The following is a 19,070-nucleotide window of genomic DNA, read 5'->3' as shown; positions in this document are numbered from 1 at the left end:
CATCTCCAGGAGACAGAATGTGTCTCCTTCCTGAGGGGTATGACGACTGCGTGGTCCCATGGTGTTTATACTTGCATAATATTGTTTATACAGATGAATGGGGTATCTTCAGGCGTTTGGAAATTGCTACCAAGGATGAACCAGACTTGTGGGGGTCTACAATTTCTTTGGGCTGATTTCTTTTTATTTTCCCATGATGTCAAGCAAAGAGGCACTGAGTTTGAAGGTATGCCTTGAAATACATCCACAGGTACATATCCAATTGACTCAAATTATGTCAATTAGCATATCAGAAGCTTCTAAAGCCATTTTCTGGAATTTTCCAAGCTGTTTAAAGGCACAATCAACTTAGTGTATGTAAACTTCTGACCCACTGGAATTGTGATACAGTGAATTATAAGTGAAATAATCTGTCTGTAAACAATTGTGGGAAAGAATTACGTGTGTCATGTACAAAGTAGATATCCTAACCAACTTGCCAAAACTATAGTTTGTTTACAAGAAATGTGTGGATTGGTTGAAAAACGAGTTTTAATGACTCCAACCTAAGTGTATGTAAACTTCCAACAAGGAACTGTATATGTAGTCAGATAAAAAATGTAATAGGCTAGTTGCTTAGTCTTATTACAGGTCGCATTTGAGGTAAACACAGTATAATAGATGTCATGTAAATGTTATGTTTGTGCGCATCAGATCGTACACAGATCATATATTAGCATAATCCTAATTTTCTAATAAACAACTTGGTTGGGTTCATTCGAGTGACTGGTTGAATTCTCACAATCACTGTATAAGCAATTTGGCAGTACGCCCAGAACATTGCTCTGGGAACTAAAATTAGTATCTCAGTTTCAAGGTCTCAGCTTTGAGAGAAGAAGCCTCGTGAGCTATCGGTCAGTCACATGCAGAAACCAACGTTAATAATGAATAATGTAAATCATGCCTATATAACATGTCTGTGTAGCTGTATATAGGAGAACTGGAGGCATCGCCCTGGGGGAGCTTCTGACCGACTTGTACTGTGTGTGCAGTGTTTGTTGTAAACCCTCCAGTTAACTGATAGTAACGAGTGATTCATTTAATACTGACTTCAGGTTTCGCTGGTGTTGAATTTCCAACACATAAACATTTGAACCAATATTACCGCACTACACACCTCCATGTAGTGTACTACTGACAGGTAACACCTCTTCAGTCATTGTCAAACACATGCAAGGCATGATTTCCTCCATTGTGAAAAACAATTAAGAACTTAATGACACACACACACACTCCACACCTTTGGTAGGATCTGGTCTTAACTCCATTCTCTATAGACCACCAGTGATTAAATAAGATGAAGGCAGTGAGATGTGAAAGAATGGATGAAGGAGTGTGAAAAGAAAGGAAAGAGGCATGAAGGGAGGTGAGAACAAATAGATTGAAGGATCAAGTGAGCAGGGAAAATAATTGATTGGATTTATATAAAGCACTTTTCTACCGACTGAGGGACTTTTACATAGTAGAAGGGGAAACTCACCTCATCCACCACCAATGTCCAACCATTTTGTGCCAGAACGCTCACCACTCATCAGCTATCAGGTGGAGAGTGATATATGCCAATTAGGAGGATGCGTAGGTGGCCATGGTGGAATGGGGCCAGGTTGGGAATTTAGCCACGACACTAGGGTTAACAGCCGTACTCTTACGAAAAGTGCCATGGCATTTTTTTTAAAATGACCACAGAGAGTCAGGATACCAGTTTAACATCCCATCCGAAAGATGGCACCTTATGCAGGGCAATGTCCCCAATCACTGCCCTGGGATTGCCTTAGACCAGAGGAAAGAGTGCCCCCTACTGGACTTCCAACACCATCTCCAGCAGCACTCCCTCCTCTATCCCACCTCCCCTCTATCCCTCACTCCCTCCTCTTTCCCACCTCCCCTCAACCCTCACTCCCTCCTCTTTCCCACCTCCCCACAACCCTCACTCCCATCCAGAGATCAACCAGGACCAACCCCCCCCCCCCAAGCCAGCAGTGGGATGCAGGGTGGTATGCTGCTGACATAAGGGGATGAAAGAACAGAGGGAACGATCAAGTGAGGCAGGAAAGAGGAGGGAGTGAGGAATGAGGGGAGGTGGGTAAGAGAAGGGAGTGAGGGATGAGGGGAGATGGGTAAGAGAAGGGAGTGAGGGATGAGGAGAGATGGGTAAGAGGAGGGAGTGAGGGATGAGGAGAGATCGGTAAGCGCAGGGAGTGAGGGATTAGGGGAGGTGGGTAAGAGGAGGGAGTAAGGGATGAGGGAGGTGGGAAAGAGGAGGGAGTGAGGGATGAGGGGAGGTGGGAAAGAGGAGGGAGTGAGGGATGAGGGGAGGTGGGAAAGAGGAGGGAGTGAGGGTTGAGGGGAGGTGGGCAAGAGGAGGGAGTGAGGGTTGAGGGGAGGTGGGAAAGAGGAGGGAGTGAGGGGTAGAGGGGAGGTGGGAAAGAGGAGGGAGTGAGGGATGAGGGGAGGTGGGAAAGAGGAGGGAGTGAGGGTTGAGGGGAGGTGGGCAAGAGGAGGGAGTGAGGGTTGTGGGGAGGTGGGAAAGAGGAGGGAGTGAGGGTTGAGGGGAGGTGGGAAAGAGCATGGAGTGAGGGATGAGGGGAGGTGGGAAAGAGGAGGGAGTGAGGGATAGAGGGGAGGTGGGAAAGAGGAGGGAGTGAGGGATGAGGTGAGGTGGGAAAGAGGAGGGAGTGAGGGTTGAGGGGAGGTGAGAAAGAGGATGGAGTGAGGGGTGGTGGGAAAGAGGATGGAGTGAGGGATGAGGGGAGGTGGGAAAGAGGAGGGAGTGATGGATAGAGGGAATATTCCATTATATAGTGGCTTGCCTCACTCACCTCTTTGAACATGTTCATGAATCGTGCTCCGAAGCGCCAGGGTTTGTGTCTGTGGCACTGCAGTGAGCTGACAGTGATCTGAGTGGAGAGCTGGGAGGCTGCTGCCACCATGTACACAGCATCATACATCAACGCTGCCTCAGTCTGGAAGAGATGTGTTTTAAAAAAAAGTTGGCTTTAATTGATCTCAATAGTGTACGGTAGGAGTAGGCAACCCTGGTCCTGGAGGACCACAGGCACGTCACGTTTTTGATTTACAGAGCCTTCAGAAAGTATTCATACCCCTTGACTTATTCCACATTTTGTTGTGCTACAGCCTGAATTCAAAATGGATTACATATATTGTTTCCTCACCCATCTACATACAAAACCCCATAATGACAAAGTGAAAATATGTTTTTAGAATATTTTTGAAATTGATTGAAAATGAAATACAGGAGGGTTCTATATCTGACGAAGATCGCGCTGCAAGTCCTGCCTCTCCCATCTCCTCATTGGTTTATAGAAGCAGATACCCACGTGCCATCTCCTCATTGGTTATACCCACATGGGTGACTCAAAGACGAGTGAGGTCAGTGGCTGTAATGCACCTAATTTATGAAAGTTGCCAATCGCAATATAAAGTCCAGAGAAGAAAAACCCTGGAAGGAGGAGAGATGACTAGAAACGATTCGGGTTGACCGTTTTATGTGTGGATTAATTGGCGGCGTAGAGGACCTTGTGCATTTCAGTTAAAATAACAACTCTATGTTTATATCCCAGGACAAATTAGCTAGCAACAGCAAGCTAGCTAAATAAGACAAATTAGTTAGCGAGTGCAAGCTAACTAGCTAAATTGCCATAAATGTTTAATGCTTTTTGACCCCAAATTGATACAATTGGTTCAGAGTTTGTTTTGATATTTTAACCTGTTGTGTTGTGATCGTGTTTGGTGTGGGGGAACAAAATACATTTATGCATGAAGGCACACGCGCGCAGTCGGTTTGGGTTCCGTGTAAGTATATGTGGACGACTACAAATACCTAGGTGTCTGGTGAGACTGTAAACTCTCCTTCCAGACTCACATGAAGCATCTCCAATCCAAAATTAAATCTAGAATCGGCTTCCTATATCGCAACAAAGTATCCTTCACTCTTGCTGCCAAACATACCCTCGTAAAACTGACTATCCTACCGATCCTTGACTTCGGCAATGTCATTTACAAAATAGCCTCCAACACCCTACTCAGCAAACTGGATGCAGTCTATCACAGTGCCATCCGTTTTGTCACCAAAGCCCCACATACTACCCACCACTGCGACCTGTATGCTCTCGTTGGCTGGCCCTCGCGTCATAGTCGTCGCCAAACCTACTGGCTCCAGGTCATCTATAAGTCTTTGCTAGGTAAAGCCCTGCCTTATCTCAGCTCACTGGTCACCATAGCAGCACCCACCCATGCGCTCCAGCAGGTATATTTCACTGTTCACACCCATAGCCAATTCCTACTTTGGACGCCTTTCATTCCAGTTCTCTGCTGCCAATGACTGGAACAAATTGCAAAAGTCACTGAAGCTGGAGTCTCATATCTTCCTCACTAGCTTTAAGCATCAGCTGTCAGAGCAGCTCACAGATCATTGCACCTATACATAGTCCATCTGTAACCCATTTTGCTTCTTTTCACCCCAGTATCTCTACTTGCACATTCATCTTCTGCACATCTATCATTCCAGTATTTAATTGCTATATTATAATTATTTCAACCACTATGGCCTATTTATAGCCTTACCTCCCTAATCTTACCTAATTTCCACACACTGTATATAGACTTTTCTACTGTATTATTGACTGTATGTTTGTTTATTCCATGTGTAACTCTGTATTGTTTGTGTCGCACTGCTTTACTTTTTCTTGGCACAGTTGTAAATGACAACTTGTTCTCAACTGTTCTAGATGGTTAAATAAATGTGAAATAAATCAAATTAAAAATTAGTTCGGATTGGTTTGCCGTGTAGCACATTTCTGTCTATAACATGAGCTGGTCAGTATGTATAGGTAATCATTTTTAACACATTCTTTTTTGAAAGATATCACGTAGTAGAACTGCATAATTGTTGTACTCCACTTTCTGGTGGACCGAAATCAGTTGAACCTGGTTGAATAGCAACCTGCAGATAGGTAGTAACGTTATGAGTTGGGATTATGGTTCATTGTTTAGCTAGCTGGCTACATGTCTTAACAAAAGACTCCACTATGAAAGTAACTATTTCAAAATAATGTTTATGATGTCACTACGACAAATGTTGACAGATGTAGCTGGTAAATTCGCTCTGGCTATCTACGCTGACAAATTTACGAATGCTCAACACCCATTGAATATGACCGGTGTCAGTAAACGCTGACAAAAAAATAATAATACAATTATTGCTGGCAGCACAGTTGCAGTCACCAATGCTCTGGATAACATAAAAACAGCCTAACCAGCTCTGCTAGGGTGAGTAAAATGGTCAGTGAGCTGTTCTCCAATTTGTGTCGAAGTAGCTAGCAAGCTAGCCAACGTTAGCCAGTTAGCTTGGGTGCTGTTGTTCGGTCAGAACGCTCAGATCAACCCTACTCCTCGGCCAGAGCGTCCAGTGTGCGCTCTGAACGCTCCGAGTGCGAAACGCTCAGAATTTACGAACAGACAATCTGACAACGCTCTGAGATAACCAACGCCCAGAGCACACTCTGACACTCCAGAATAAATTTACGAACACACACGTACTATAAACCAGCCTTTAGTCTTGAACTCTTTGGTTGTTTAGTACACGGCCTCACATGTGAATCCTTAAAGAGATGGGTGGGGCTAAAGCTTAATATGGTGTGAAAGATGCTGAATGGGTGTAGACAAAGAAGATCTCTCCAGTAGGTACCATAACATTCAAGGTGCATTTTCTCAAAAGTGAGGTTACAAGTTTATCAACTTTCAAAGCAAAATTACTTTCCAATTGTTCCTCAACTGTAGTGTATGATCTACCAAGTCTCTACTTTAATACAATGTAAAAACACAATTTCAAATTTTGCTACATAAGCCCGAATCAAGCCGGTCGGTAACATATTAAATTAAATATTTCTCAACAAAATCCCATATTTTGGTCGCATTAACCTTGGTCAACATTTGGCCAACGTACCGTCATCATGCCATCCAGCATGCCCGTCTCTGGTTTGGGCGGGGCTTGCTGGCGCTCCATGGACCACTTGTCGACCACGGAGGCGACCTGGGGGTTGTCTATGTTGAGGAGGCGGAATCCGGTCATGTTCACACCGCTGTACCTGTACGGCTCCAGGTCCAGAGCAAATAGGTCCTGAGGAAGGAGAAACACCTGGAGTTTAGTAACAAATAGGTTCTGAAGAGGAAGAAACACCTGGAGTTTAGTAACAAGCAAGTCCTGAAGAAGGAGAAACACCTGGAGTTTAGTAACAAACAGGTCCTGAAGAAGGAGAAACACCTGGAGTTTAGTAACAAACAGGTCCTGAAGAAGTAGAAACACCTGGAGTTAGTAACTAGCTATTTTCTGTGTGGTCAGTCAGTGGCACAAGGTTAAATAACATGGTCAGGGTAAACTCCAGACTCCTATAACCCTCAAAACGATTGACCTTTCAGCCCTATCAATAATCATCAAAATGATTGACCTTTCACCCCTACTTATAATCCTCAAAACGATTGACCTTTCAGCCCTATCAATAATCCTCAATACGATTGACCTTTCACCCCTACCTATAATCATCAAAATGATCGACCTTTCACCCCTATTTATAATCCTCAAAACAATTGACCTTTCACCCCTTCCTATAATCCTCAAAACAATTGACCTTTCACCCCTACCTATAATCCTCAAAACAAATTGACCTTTCACCCCTGCCTATAATCCTCAAAACAATTGACCTTTCACCCCTACCTATAATCCTCAAAACAAATGGACCTTTCAAAGGATATACTCAGAGAGACTCCGAACAATGGGAGAAGAATGTAATATGTAATACCATGGCATTTGAGAAAAGTACACGTTACTATTCCGTTAGATTTCAACACTGTGTTGACCAGCAGTCTTTATATTACCCGTGTCTGGATACCCGTGTCTGGAGACCCGTGTCTAGATACCTGTGTCTGGAGACCCGTGTCTTGAAAAAATGACATTTTATTCTATGTGACATTTCTAAAAATGTAGTATGCTCTTGAACCTCTAGGGGCAGTATGTCATTATTGGATCAAAAAACGTGCCCGTTTTAAGCGCAATATTTTGTCATGAAAAGATGCTCGACTATGCATATAATTGGCAGCTTTGGAAAGAAAACACTCTAAGGTTTCCAGAACTGCAAAGATATTATCTGTGGGTGCCACAGAACTCATGTTACAGGCGAAACCAAGATGAAACCTTAAACAGGAAATCAGCAGAATTTCTGAGGCTCTGTTTTTCATTGTCTCCTTATATGGCTGTGAATGTGCCATGAACGAGCTTAAGCTTCGTGTCGTTTCTCCAAGGTGTCTGCAGCATTGTGACGTATTTGTAGGCATATCATTGGAAGATTGGCCATAAGAGACTACATTTACCACGGGTCCGCCTGTTGTCCTTTGTGTAAATCAGCGCGTAATCTTCAGTTGTGGGCATTTTCTCCTGGGATTCAGAGGGAAAGCACACTTCGACGAACGATGTATCATCAAAGAGATATGTGAAAAACACCTTGAGGATTGGTTCTAAACAACGTTTGGCATGTTTCAGTCGATATTATGGAGTTAATTTGGAAAAAGGTTTGACGTTTAGATGACAGAATTTTCGTTTTTTTTTGGTAGCCAAACGTGACGCACCAAACGGAGCAATTTCTCCTAAACAAATATTATTTTTGGAAAAACTGAACATTTGCTATCTAACAGAGTCTCCTCATTGAAAACATCTGAAGTTCTTCAAAGGTAAATTATTTTATTTGAATGCTTTTCTGGTTTTTGTGGAAATGTTTCCTGCTGAATTGCTAACGCTAAATGCTACGCTAGCTATGAATAGCTATGAATACTGTTACACAAATGCTTGTTTTCCTATGGTTGAGAAGCATATTTTGAAAATCTGAGATGACAGTGTTGTTAACAAAAGGCTAAGCTTGAGAGCTAGCATATTAATTTCATTTCATTTGCGATTTTCATGAATAGTTAACGTTGTGTTATGCTAATGAGCTGCGGGGATAATTACACTCCTGGATACAGGTTTTTTTCGTAGCTAAAAATGACGCACCAAACGGAGCGATTTCTCCTAAACAAATCATCTTTCAGGAAAAACTGAGCATTTGCTATCTAACTGAGAGTCTCCTCATTGAAAACATCTGAAGTTCTTCAAAGGTAATGATTTTATTTGAATGATTTTCTGGTTTTTGTAAAAATGTTGCCTGCTAATGCTAACGCTAAATGCTGCGCTAGCTGTTACACAAATGCTTATTTTGCAATGGTTGAGAAGCATATTTTGAAAATCTGAGATGTGTTGTTAACAAAAGGCTAAGCTTGAGAGCTAGCATATTAATTTCATTTCATTTGCGATTTTCATGAATAGTTAACGTTGCGTTATGGTAATGAGGTTGAGGCTGTATTCATGATCCCGGATCCGGGATGGCTCGACGCAACAGGTTAAATTCCAGTATTTCCTACTCATTTAGGCTTTTCATCTAGCAGAATTCTCTGCACACTATTGAGGAAGAGAATCGTATTTCCGAAACCCACGTGTTTTGACAACAGCTGATAATCAGCTGAGGGGGACGCGCTGTACAAAAATGAACCAATGGCACGAATCAATGCAATTGCACATTTAGATGAGGTTGTCACGCCCTGACCATAGAGAGATGTTTTATTTCTCTATTTGGTTAGGTCAGGGTGTGATTTGGGTGGGCATTCTATGTTTTCTATTTCTTTGTTTTTGGCCGAGTGTGGTTCCCAATCAAGAAGCAGCTGTCTATCGTTGTCTCTGATTGGGAATCATACTTAGGCAGCCTTTTTCCCACTTAATGTTGTGGTTAATTATTTATTTTCTGTGAGTGTTTGTGTGCGCCACAGTCGCGTCACGGTCGCTTTCTGTTTACCTGTTTTTTTGTTGTTGTGACGGTTTCACTCCTATTAAAGATGTGGAACTACATGCACGCTGAGCCTTGGCTCATTTATGACAGGGAGTTTGAAGACAGCGAACGTGACAGAGGTGTTCTCAGTAGCAGGAGACAAGTACTCTGGGTTATTTGTTACTTACTGCATTCGCTTTGACCAAACAGTATGTTCTAAATGGTATGTATTACGATGAATACGATTAGTACACAGTGTGCCGTTTAGACATACGGCCTGAATCAAAGTAATAAAACAAAGTTCTTACCAGAGTAGTGAAGAAGAAGTGGTAATACTCAGTCATCATCCCCATGGACATGATCTGTATAGGAGAGACAGAGAGGATGAGTCCCAAAGGGCACCCTATTCCCTATATAGTGCACTACTTTTGACCAGGACCCATAGGGCTTTGGTTTAAAAAGAAGTATACTATATAGCAAATAGGATTCCATTTGGGACCGAAGAGATAGACAGAGCTCAGCTCACACACCGCTAGTGTTCTGCCCAAGCCAGCACAAATCACATTTACTAGCTTAAACTCCATCCATCCATAACTATAGCCATACCCCTGGGCCCACTGCAAATTACACACTTCCTCTGTTTCTAGCAGGGGCTCATTTTGTTTGGTATGCACGCTGTGCATTTAGGTGACTATATGAGTAATAAATGTCTCAATTGGTACACATTCGTGTGGTGTTTCCATTCATCTGTTTCACAGCTACTGGTTTTAAATGTGTGTGTCTGAATAGAAACAAGCTCAATTTGGCATTGGAAATGAACATACTGTAGGATTTCTGCAGGGGATAGAAAATCGACTAATCTGTCTGGCCACAAAATCCAAACTGGAATTGTGTTTAAGAGGAAAGGAGATGAAAGGAGAGGAAGGGAGAGGAAAGGAAAGGAAAGGAGAGGGGAGGAAAGAAAAGGACAGGAGAGGAGAGGAAAGGAGAGGAAAAGACAGGCGAGGAAAGGACAGGAGAGGAAAGGACAGGAGAGGAAAGGAGAGGAAAGGAGAAGAAAGGAGAGGAAAGGAAAGGAGATGAAAGGAGAGGGAAAAGGAGGAGGAAAGGAGAAGAAATTATAGGAAATGAGAGGAGAAGAATTATAGGAAAGGATAGGAGAGGAAAGGAGAAGAAAGGATAGGAAAGGAGAGGTGAGGTAAGGAGAAGAAAGGACAGGAAAGGAGAGGAGAGGTAAGGAGAAGAAATTATAGGAAAGGAGAGGAAAGGAGAAGAAAGGATAGGAAAGGAGAGGAGAGGAAAGGAGAAGAAAGGTCAGGAAAGGAGAGGGGAGGTAAGGAGAAGAAATTATAGGAAAGGAGAGGAGAAGAAAGGATAGGAAAGGAGAGGAGAGGAAAGGAGAGGAAAGGAAAGGAAAGGAGATGAGAAGAGAAGAGAGGAGAGGAAAGGAGATGAGAGGAAAGGAGAAGAAAGGAGAGGAGAGGAGAAGAAAAGAGAGGAAAGGAGAGGAGATGAAAAGAGAGGAAAGGAGAAGAAATTATAGGAAAGGAGAGGAGAAGAAAGGATAGGAAAGGAGAGGAGAGGAGAGGAAAGGAAAGGAGATGAGAGGAAAGGAGAGGAGAGGTAAGGAGAAGAAATTATAGGAAAGGAGAGGAAAGGAGAAGAAAGGATAGGAAAGGAGAGGAGAGGAAAGGAGAAGAAAGGACAGGAAAGGAGAGGAGAGGTAAGGAGAAGAAATTATAGGAAAGGAGAGGAGAGGAAAGGAAAGGAGAGGAGAGGAAAGGAGATGAGAGGAAAGGAGAGGAGAAGAAAGGAGAGGAGAGGAAAGGAGATGAGAGGAAAGGAGAGGAGATGAAAAGAGAGGAAAGGAGAAGAAATTATAGGAAAGGAGAGGAAAGGAAAGGAGAGGAAATGAAAGGAGATGAGAGGAAAGGAGAGGAGAAGAAAGGAGAGGAGAGGAGAGGAAAGGAAAGGAGATGAGAGGAAAGGAGAGGAGAAGAAAGGAGAGGAGAGGAGAGGAGAAGAAAAGAGAGGAAAGGAGAGGAGATGAAAAGAGAGGAAAGGAGAAGAAATTATAGGAAAGGAGAGGAGAGGAGAGGAGAAGAAAGGATAGGAAAGGAAAGGAGGAGATAAGAAAAGAAAGGAAAGGAGAGGAAAGGAAAGATGAGAGGAGGAGAGGGAGAGGAGAGGAGAGGAGAGGAGAGGAGAGGAGAGGAGAGGAGAGAGAGGAGAGGAGAGGAGAGGAGAGGAGAGGAGAGGAGAGGAGAAAGGAGAGGAGAAAGGAGAGGAGAGGAGAGGAGAGGAGAGGAGAGGAGAGGAGAGGAGAGGAGAGGAGAGGAGAGGAGAGGAGAGGAGAGGAAAGGAGAAGAAAGGAGAAGAAAAGAGAGGAAAGGAGAGGAGAGGAAAGGAGAAGAAAGGAGAGGAAAGGAGAAGAAAAGAGAGGAAAGTAGAAGAAAAGAGGAAAGGAGAAGAAAGGATAGGAAAAGAGAGGAGAGGAAAGGAGAAGAAAGGATAGGAAAAGAGAGGAGAGGAAAGGAGAAGAAAGGATAGGAAAGGAGAAGAAAGGAGAGGAAAGGAGAAGAAAGGAGAAGAAAAGGAGAAGAAAAGTGAAGAAAAGAGAGGAAAGGAGAGGAGAGGAAAGGAGAGGAGAGGAAAGGAAAGGAGAGGAAAATAGAGGAGAGGATAGGAAAGGAGAGGAGAGGAAAGGAGAAGAAGGGTAAGCAGACATACTGACCTGTTTGAGTACGTCTGCGGAGGTCTGGTAGGAACAGTCGAAGATAACATAGAACTCTTTCCCCTTCTTCATCTCCTTTAGTAACGGCCGGGCGTCTTTACTCTCCGTCGGCAGCTGGCGAATCTTAATCTTGATGCTGTACCTGGACGGAGCTTTGATCAGCTCCTGAAGACGAATTAACCCTGGGACAGAGAAAGGGAAGGAAATAAATACAGATATGTTATGGGTAAAAGGGCTTTACAAACCGATCCTGGTTCAAAGCAGATTAAAGATACAGTCCGGGGGATCTTAAAGCACTTACAAATTCCTAACATATCATACGATTTGGATGCCGTAGGTCAAAGCAGTAAATTCAAATGTGACCCTTCAGATCAGACAGCGTGTTTGAGAGATGAGTGAAGGACGAAACCAAACTCCAGCAATAATATAATATGACTGGAGAAGAACCAAACTCAAGGCAGCCCACATGCACCTCTCTGATTCAGAGGGGTTGGGTTAAACGCGGAAGATACATTTCAATTGAATACATTCAGTTGGACGACTGACTAACGTTAGTATCCCTCCTTTCTCTTTCCCTTATTGATGTCACTTGTTAAATCCACTTCAAATTAGTGTAGATGAAGGGGATGAGACGGGTTAAAGAAGGATTTAAAAGCCTTGAGACAATTGAGACATGGATTGTGTATGTGTGCCATTCAGAGGGTGAATGGGCAAGACAAAAGATTCAAGTGCCTTTGAACGGGGGGGGGGTATGGTAGTAGGTGCCAGGCGCACCGGTTTGAGTGTGTCAAGAACTGCAACGCTGCTGGGTTTTACACGCTTAACAGTTTTCCATGTGTAACAAGAAGGTTCCACCACCCAAAGGACATTCAGCCAACTTAACACAACTGTGGGAAGCATTGAGTCAACATGGGCCAGCATCCCTGAGGAACTTTTCAACACCTTGTAGAGTCAACATGGGGTCAGCATCCCTGCGGAACGCTTTCCACACCTTGTAGAGTCCATGACCCGACAAATTGAGGCCGTTCTGAGGACAAAAGCAGGTGCAACTCCATATTAGAAAGGTGTTCCTAATGTTTTGTCTACTCAGTGTAAGTAGTGCACTACCCTTTGAACAGGATCCATTGAGCTCTGGTCAAAGTAGTGCACTACCTTTTGAACAGGACTCATTGAGCTCTGGTCAAAGTAGTGCACTACCTTTTGAACAGGATCCATTGAGCTCTGGTCAAAGTAGTGCACTACATTCTGAACAGGACCCATTGAGCTCTGGTCAAAGTAGTGCACTGTGACGACCCTCCCACTCTGTCTGCCGTATTCTGTCTGTTCTTGTTTCCTTATTAGGATGCCGGTGGGTGGAGTTGGGAGGGTCGTCAGCTTCATGGGAAACACCTGGGCCATGTGTCTCCCAGGATAAATAGACCTCTTCCACATTCATGGAGGAGACTCTCTCCATGCAGACACCTTTGTAGATTGTGTTGTGGTTCTTGGTGGCCTTTTGTTTGTTTGCTTTGGCACCTTTCAACACCCTGCATTATCACATTCATGCATGCAAAACATTCACTTACACTACTGATTACTGATTACACACACCATTGTATATTTTCCTTAGTTGCTTTAGTTAATAAATATATATTTTGTTACTCCTTATCTCCACGTTGTCTCCCTTTGTTACGGGCTTTGAGCCGGTTCGTGACAAGTGGGGGCTCATCCGGGATCTTTGAACTATTGGTTTGGGAGACCGTGGAGGTATGTGTTTGGTTTGCATATTGAGTTTGATAGGCCCAGTATTGGTTGCCTTTGTTGTTTGGTTTGTGTGCTGCGTTGGAGAGAGAATGGTTAGTTTCCAGGCCCTGCCTAGCCTGGAAACTCTTGTTCTACTTTCTGTTGGGAAGTCAGTCTGAGGTGGTGAGTAAATCGGCTGTGTACCTCGGTAGGAGATTTGTGTAGGGTAGTGCAACTTGCTACCCGGAGCTATAGCCTTTTTCCCCTGATAGGCTTAGCGACGTGTTTAAATTTTGGACATGTTGGGCATGGTTAAATGTTTGTTATTTTTGTGTGGTGTCTGTGGACTGAGCAGTTGTCTCGGGGGCACATCCGTGGCTTGGTGGAATTTGCCAGCATGCTGGGGAGTTCTATTTCCTTGCCAGCGGGCTACAGTGCGTAAATACCCACCGCAAATCTGCACGAAGACTAGGGTTGAGTTATTGTAGGTTTTGGGGAAGCTCCGTATCACATCTCTCTTCTGTGGTGCTCAGGGTGATTGTCATTTCTCTGGTTGTGGTCTGATGTGCTCAGCAGAGGGGTTGAGCAAGATTATTTACTTATGACTATGGTGTCTCATGTATACAAGTTCATTCGCTTTCCATCAGAGGACCTGTTAGAATTATGTACTAAAGAACAGCCGTTGAAGATCGCTGAACACTACAAGGTTAAATGATTGAAATTAGTGAAATTCTGTTTCGTTGGCAGTGACTATGAATCGTTGGAAGTGACTATGAATCGTTGGGAGTTGTAAAAATTAAGAAGGACCCTGATGTTCTTTTCGTTGGAGTTTGTAGCTGTTGGTCTTTTGTGCCATGTTTCTGAATGTTTACGTGACTGACCATTGTTTCGGGTTGTCATGTTCTATCTTTCCTGTCTGTTCCCTCCTGGTCTTGTGTTCTTCCCTCTTAAATATTGCTTCCTATGCACAAAGGTTGCTGAGGTCTGGGGAGGAGGTTGGTTGGTGCAGGTGGAGGTGTGAACACATAACCCCTCATAATGTCTGTTCCCTCCTGGTCGTGTGTTCTTCTTTCCTCTTAAATATTGCTTCCTATGCACAAAGGTTGCTGAGGTCTGGGGAGGAGGTTGGTTGGTGGAGGTGTGAACACATAACCCCTCGTCAATTTGGGACGCAGAGGCTGTGTCAATTTGGGACGCAGAGGCTGTGTCAATTTGGGACGCAGAGGCTGTGTCAATTTGGGATGCAGAGGCTGGTATGATGTTCCGGGGTCCTTGTTGGTCCCCGGTTTTATGGGGGGGAATGTGACGACCCTCCCACTCTGTCTGCCGTATTCTGTCTGTTCTTGTTTCCTTATTAGGATGCCGGTGGGTGGAGTTGGGAGGGTCGTCAGCTTCATGGGAAACACCTGGGCCATGTGTCTCCCAGGATAAATATACCTCTTCCACATTCATGGAAGAGACTCTCTCCATGCAGACACCTTTGTAGATTGTGTTGTGGTTCTTGGTGGCCTTTTGTTTGTTTGCTTTGGCACCTTTCAACACCCTGCATTATCACATGCATGCAAAACACTCACTTACACTACTGATTACTGATTACACACACCATTGTATATTTTCCTTAGTTGCTTTAGTTAATAAATATATATTTTGTTACTCCTTATCTCCACGTTGTCTCCCTTTGTTACGGGCTTTGAGCCGGTTCGTGACAAGTGGGGGCTCAAAAATTTAAGTGACCGACATAGGCCTACAGATTTTCAACAAAATACAATAAATATTGGCTGACTTCACATATTACTTTTTTAGTCATAACAGAAATGTATCATTATTTGAGGCTGTGCCACTTGTCACGAACCGGCTCAAAGCCCGTAACAAAGGGAGACAACGTGGAGATAAGGAGTAACAAAATATATATTTATTAACTAAAGCAACTAAGGAAAATATACAATGGTGTGTGTAATCAGTAATCAGTAGTGTAAGTGAATGTTTTGCATGCATGAATGTGATAATGCAGGGTGTTGAAAGGTGCCAAAGCAAACAAACAAAAGGCCACCAAGAACCACAACACAATCTACAATGGTGTCTGCATGGAGAGAGTCTCTTCCATGAATGTGGAAGAGGTCTATTTATCCTGGGAGACACATGGCCCAGGTGTTTCCCATGAAGCTGACGACCCTCCCAACTCCACCCACCGGCATCCTAATAAGGAAACAAGAACAGACAGAATACGGCAGACAGAGTGGGAGGGTCGTCACATTCCCCCCCATAAAACCGGGGACCAACAAGGACCCCGGAACATCATACCAGCCTCTGCGTCCCAAATTGACACAGCCTCTGCGTCCCAAATTGACACAGCCTCTGCGTCCCAAATTGACACAGCCTCTGCGTCCCAAATTGACACAGCCTCTGCGTCCCAAATTGACACAGCCTCTGCGTCCCAAATTGACACAGCCTCTGCGTCCCAAATTGACACAGCCTCTGCGTCCCAAATTGACACAGCCTCTGCGTCCCAAATTGACACAGCCTCTGCGTCCCAAATTGACACAGCCTCTGCGTCCCAAATTGACACAGCCTCTGCGTCCCAAATTGACACAGCCTCTGCGTCCCAAATTGACACAGCCTCTGCGTCCCAAATTGACACAGCCTCTGCGTCCCAAATTGACACAGCCTCTGCGTCCCAAATTGACACAGCCTCTGCGTCCCAAATTGACACAGCCTCTGCGTCCCAAATTGACACAGCCTCTGCGTCCCAAATTGACACAGCCTCTGCGTCCCAAATTGACGAGGGGTTATGTGTTCACACCTCCACCAACCAACCTCCTCCTCCCCAGACCTCAGCAACCTTTGTGCATAGGAAGCAATATTTAAGAGGAAAGAAGAACACGACCAGGAGGGAACAGACATTATGAGGGGTTATGTGTTCACACCTCCACCTGCACCAACCAACCTCCTCCCCAGACCTCAGCAACCTTTGTGCATAGGAAGCAATATTTAAGAGGAAAGAAGAACACGACCAGGAGGGAACAGACATTATGAGGGGTTATGTGTTCACACCTCCACCTGCACCAACCAACCTCCTCCCCAGACCTCAGCAACCTTTGTGCATAGGAAGCAATATTTAAGAGGAAAGAACACGACCAGGAGGAACAGACATTATGAGGGGTTATGTGTTCACACCTCCACCTGCACCAACCAACCTCCTCCCCAGACCTCAGCAACCTTTGTGCATAGGAAGCAATATTTAAGAGGAAAGAACACGACCAGGAGGAACAGACATTATGAGGGGTTATGTGTTCACACCTCCACCTGCACCAACCAACCTCCTCCCCAGACCTCAGCAACCTTTGTGCATAGGAAGCAATATTTAAGAGGGAAGAACACAAGACCAGGAGGGAACAGACAGGAAAGATAGAACATGACAACCCGAAACAATGGTCAGTCACGTAAACATTCAGAAACATGGCACAAAAGACCAACAGCTACAAACTCCAACGAAAAGAACATCAGGGTCCTTCTTAATTTTTACAACTCCCAACGATTCATAGTCACTTCCAACGATTCATAGTCACTGCCAACGAAACAGAATTTCACTAATTTCAATCATTTAACCTTGTAGTGTTCAGCGATCTTCAACGGCTGTTCTTTAGTACATAATTCTAACAGGTCCTCTGATGGAAAGCGAATGAACTTGTATACATGAGACACCATAGTCATAAGTAAATAATCTTGCTCAACCCCTCTGCTGAGCACATCAGACCACAACCAGAGAAATGACAATCACCCTGAGCACCACAGAAGAGAGATGAGATATGGAGCTTCCCCAAAACCTACAATAACTCAACCCTAGTCTTCGTGCAGATTTGCGGTGGGTATTTACGCACTGTAGCCCGCTGGCAAGGAAATAGAACTCCCCAGCATGCTGGCAAATTCCACCAAGCCACGGATGTGCCCCCGAGACAACTGCTCAGTCCACAGACACCACACAAAAATAACAAACATTTAACCATGCCCAACATGTCCAAAATTTAAACACGTCGCTAAGCCTATCAGGGGAAAAAGGCTATAGCTCCGGGTAGCAAGTTCCACTACCCTACACAAATCTCCTGAGGTACACAGCCGATTTACTCACCTCCTCAGACTGACTTCCCAACAGAAAGTAGAACAAGAGTTTCCAGGCTAGGCAGGGCCTGGAAACTAACCATTCTCCAACGCAGCACACAAACCAAACAAAGGCAACCAATACTGGGCCTATCAAACTCAATATGCAAACCAAACACATACCTCCACGGTCTCCCAAACCAATAGTTCAAAGATCCCGGATGAGCCCCCACTTGTCACGAACCGGCTCAAAGCCCGTAACAAAGGGAGACAACGTGGAGATAAGGAGTAACAAAATATATATTTATTAACTAAAGCAACTAAGGAAAATATACAATGGTGTGTGTAATCAGTAATCAGTAGTGTAAGTGAATGTTTTGCATGCATGAATGTGATAATGCAGGGTGTTGAAAGGTGCCAAAGCAAACAAACAAAAGGCCACCAAGAACCACAACACAATCTACAAAGGTGTCTGCATGGAGAGAGTCTCCTCCATGAATGTGGAAGAGGTCTATTTATCCTGGGAGACACATGGCCCAGGTGTTTCCCATGAAGCTGACGACCCTCCCAACTCCACCCACCGGCATCCTAATAAGGAAACAAGAACAGACAGAATACGGCAGACAGAGTGGGAGGGTCGTCACATTCCCCCCCATAAAACCGGGGACCAACAAGGACCCCGGAACATCATACCAGCCTCTGCGTCCCAAATTGACACAGCCTCTGCGTCCCAAATTGACACAGCCTCTGCGTCCCAAATTGACACAGCCTCTGCGTCCCAAATTGACACAGCCTCTGCGTCCCAAATTGACACAGCCTCTGCGTCCCAAATTGACACAGCCTCTGCGTCCCAAATTGACACAGCCTCTGCGTCCCAAATTGACACAGCCTCTGCGTCCCAAATTGACACAGCCTCTGCGTCCCAAATTGACACAGCCTCTGCGTCCCAAATTGACACAGCCTCTGCGTCCCAAATTGACACAGCCTCTGCGTCCCAAATTGACACAGCCTCTGCGTCCCAAATTGACACAGCCTCTGCGTCCCAAATTGACACAGCCTCTGCGTCCCAAATTGACACAGCCTCTGCGTCCCAAATTGACACAGCCTCTGCGTCCCAAATTGACACAGCCTCTGCGTCCCAAATTGACACAGCCTCTGCGTCCCAAATTGACACAGCCTCTGCGTCCCAAATTGACACAGCCTCTGCGTCCCAAATTGACACAGCCTCTGCGTCCCAAATTGACACAGCCTCTGCGTCCCAAATTGACACAGCCTCTGCGTCCCAAATTGACACAGCCTCTGCGTCCCAAATTGACACAGCCTCTGCGTCCCAAATTGACACAGCCTCTGCGTCCCAAATTGACACAGCCTCTGCGTCCCAAATTGACACAGCCTCTGCGTCCCCAAATTGACCATGACACAGCCTCTGCGTCCCAAATTGACACAGCCTCTGCGTCCCAAATTGACACAGCCTCTGCGTCCCAAATTGACACAGCCTCTGCGTCCCAAATTGACACAGCCTCTGAACAGGATCCATTGAGCTCTGGTCAAAGTAGTGCACTACCTTTTGAACAGGACCCATTGAGCTCTGGTCAAAGTAGTGCACTACCTTT

General features: G+C 44.8%; 1 protein-coding gene across 1 annotated transcript in view; it reads right to left on the bottom strand.

Annotated features, from left to right (window-relative positions):
• Window positions 1-19,070, bottom strand: part of LOC109904939 (glutamate receptor ionotropic, kainate 1) — a 129,890-nt gene that overhangs the window by 44,914 nt on the left and 65,906 nt on the right. The window contains exons 5-8 of the mRNA XM_031791263.1: window positions 11,641-11,822; window positions 9,215-9,268; window positions 6,005-6,178; window positions 2,859-3,002 (exon numbers count right to left, since the gene is read on the bottom strand). Of these exons, the coding sequence (XP_031647123.1) occupies window positions 2,859-3,002; window positions 6,005-6,178; window positions 9,215-9,268; window positions 11,641-11,822 (554 nt within the window). The remainder of the gene's footprint in view (window positions 1-2,858; window positions 3,003-6,004; window positions 6,179-9,214; window positions 9,269-11,640; window positions 11,823-19,070) is intronic.

This window comes from Oncorhynchus kisutch, linkage group LG15 (assembly GCF_002021735.2).
Source record: "Oncorhynchus kisutch isolate 150728-3 linkage group LG15, Okis_V2, whole genome shotgun sequence".
In the NCBI taxonomy this organism is placed as follows: domain Eukaryota; kingdom Metazoa; phylum Chordata; class Actinopteri; order Salmoniformes; family Salmonidae; genus Oncorhynchus; species Oncorhynchus kisutch.
Note: the sequence above shows the minus strand (reverse complement) of the source record. Positions and strands in the feature narration are given on the sequence as shown.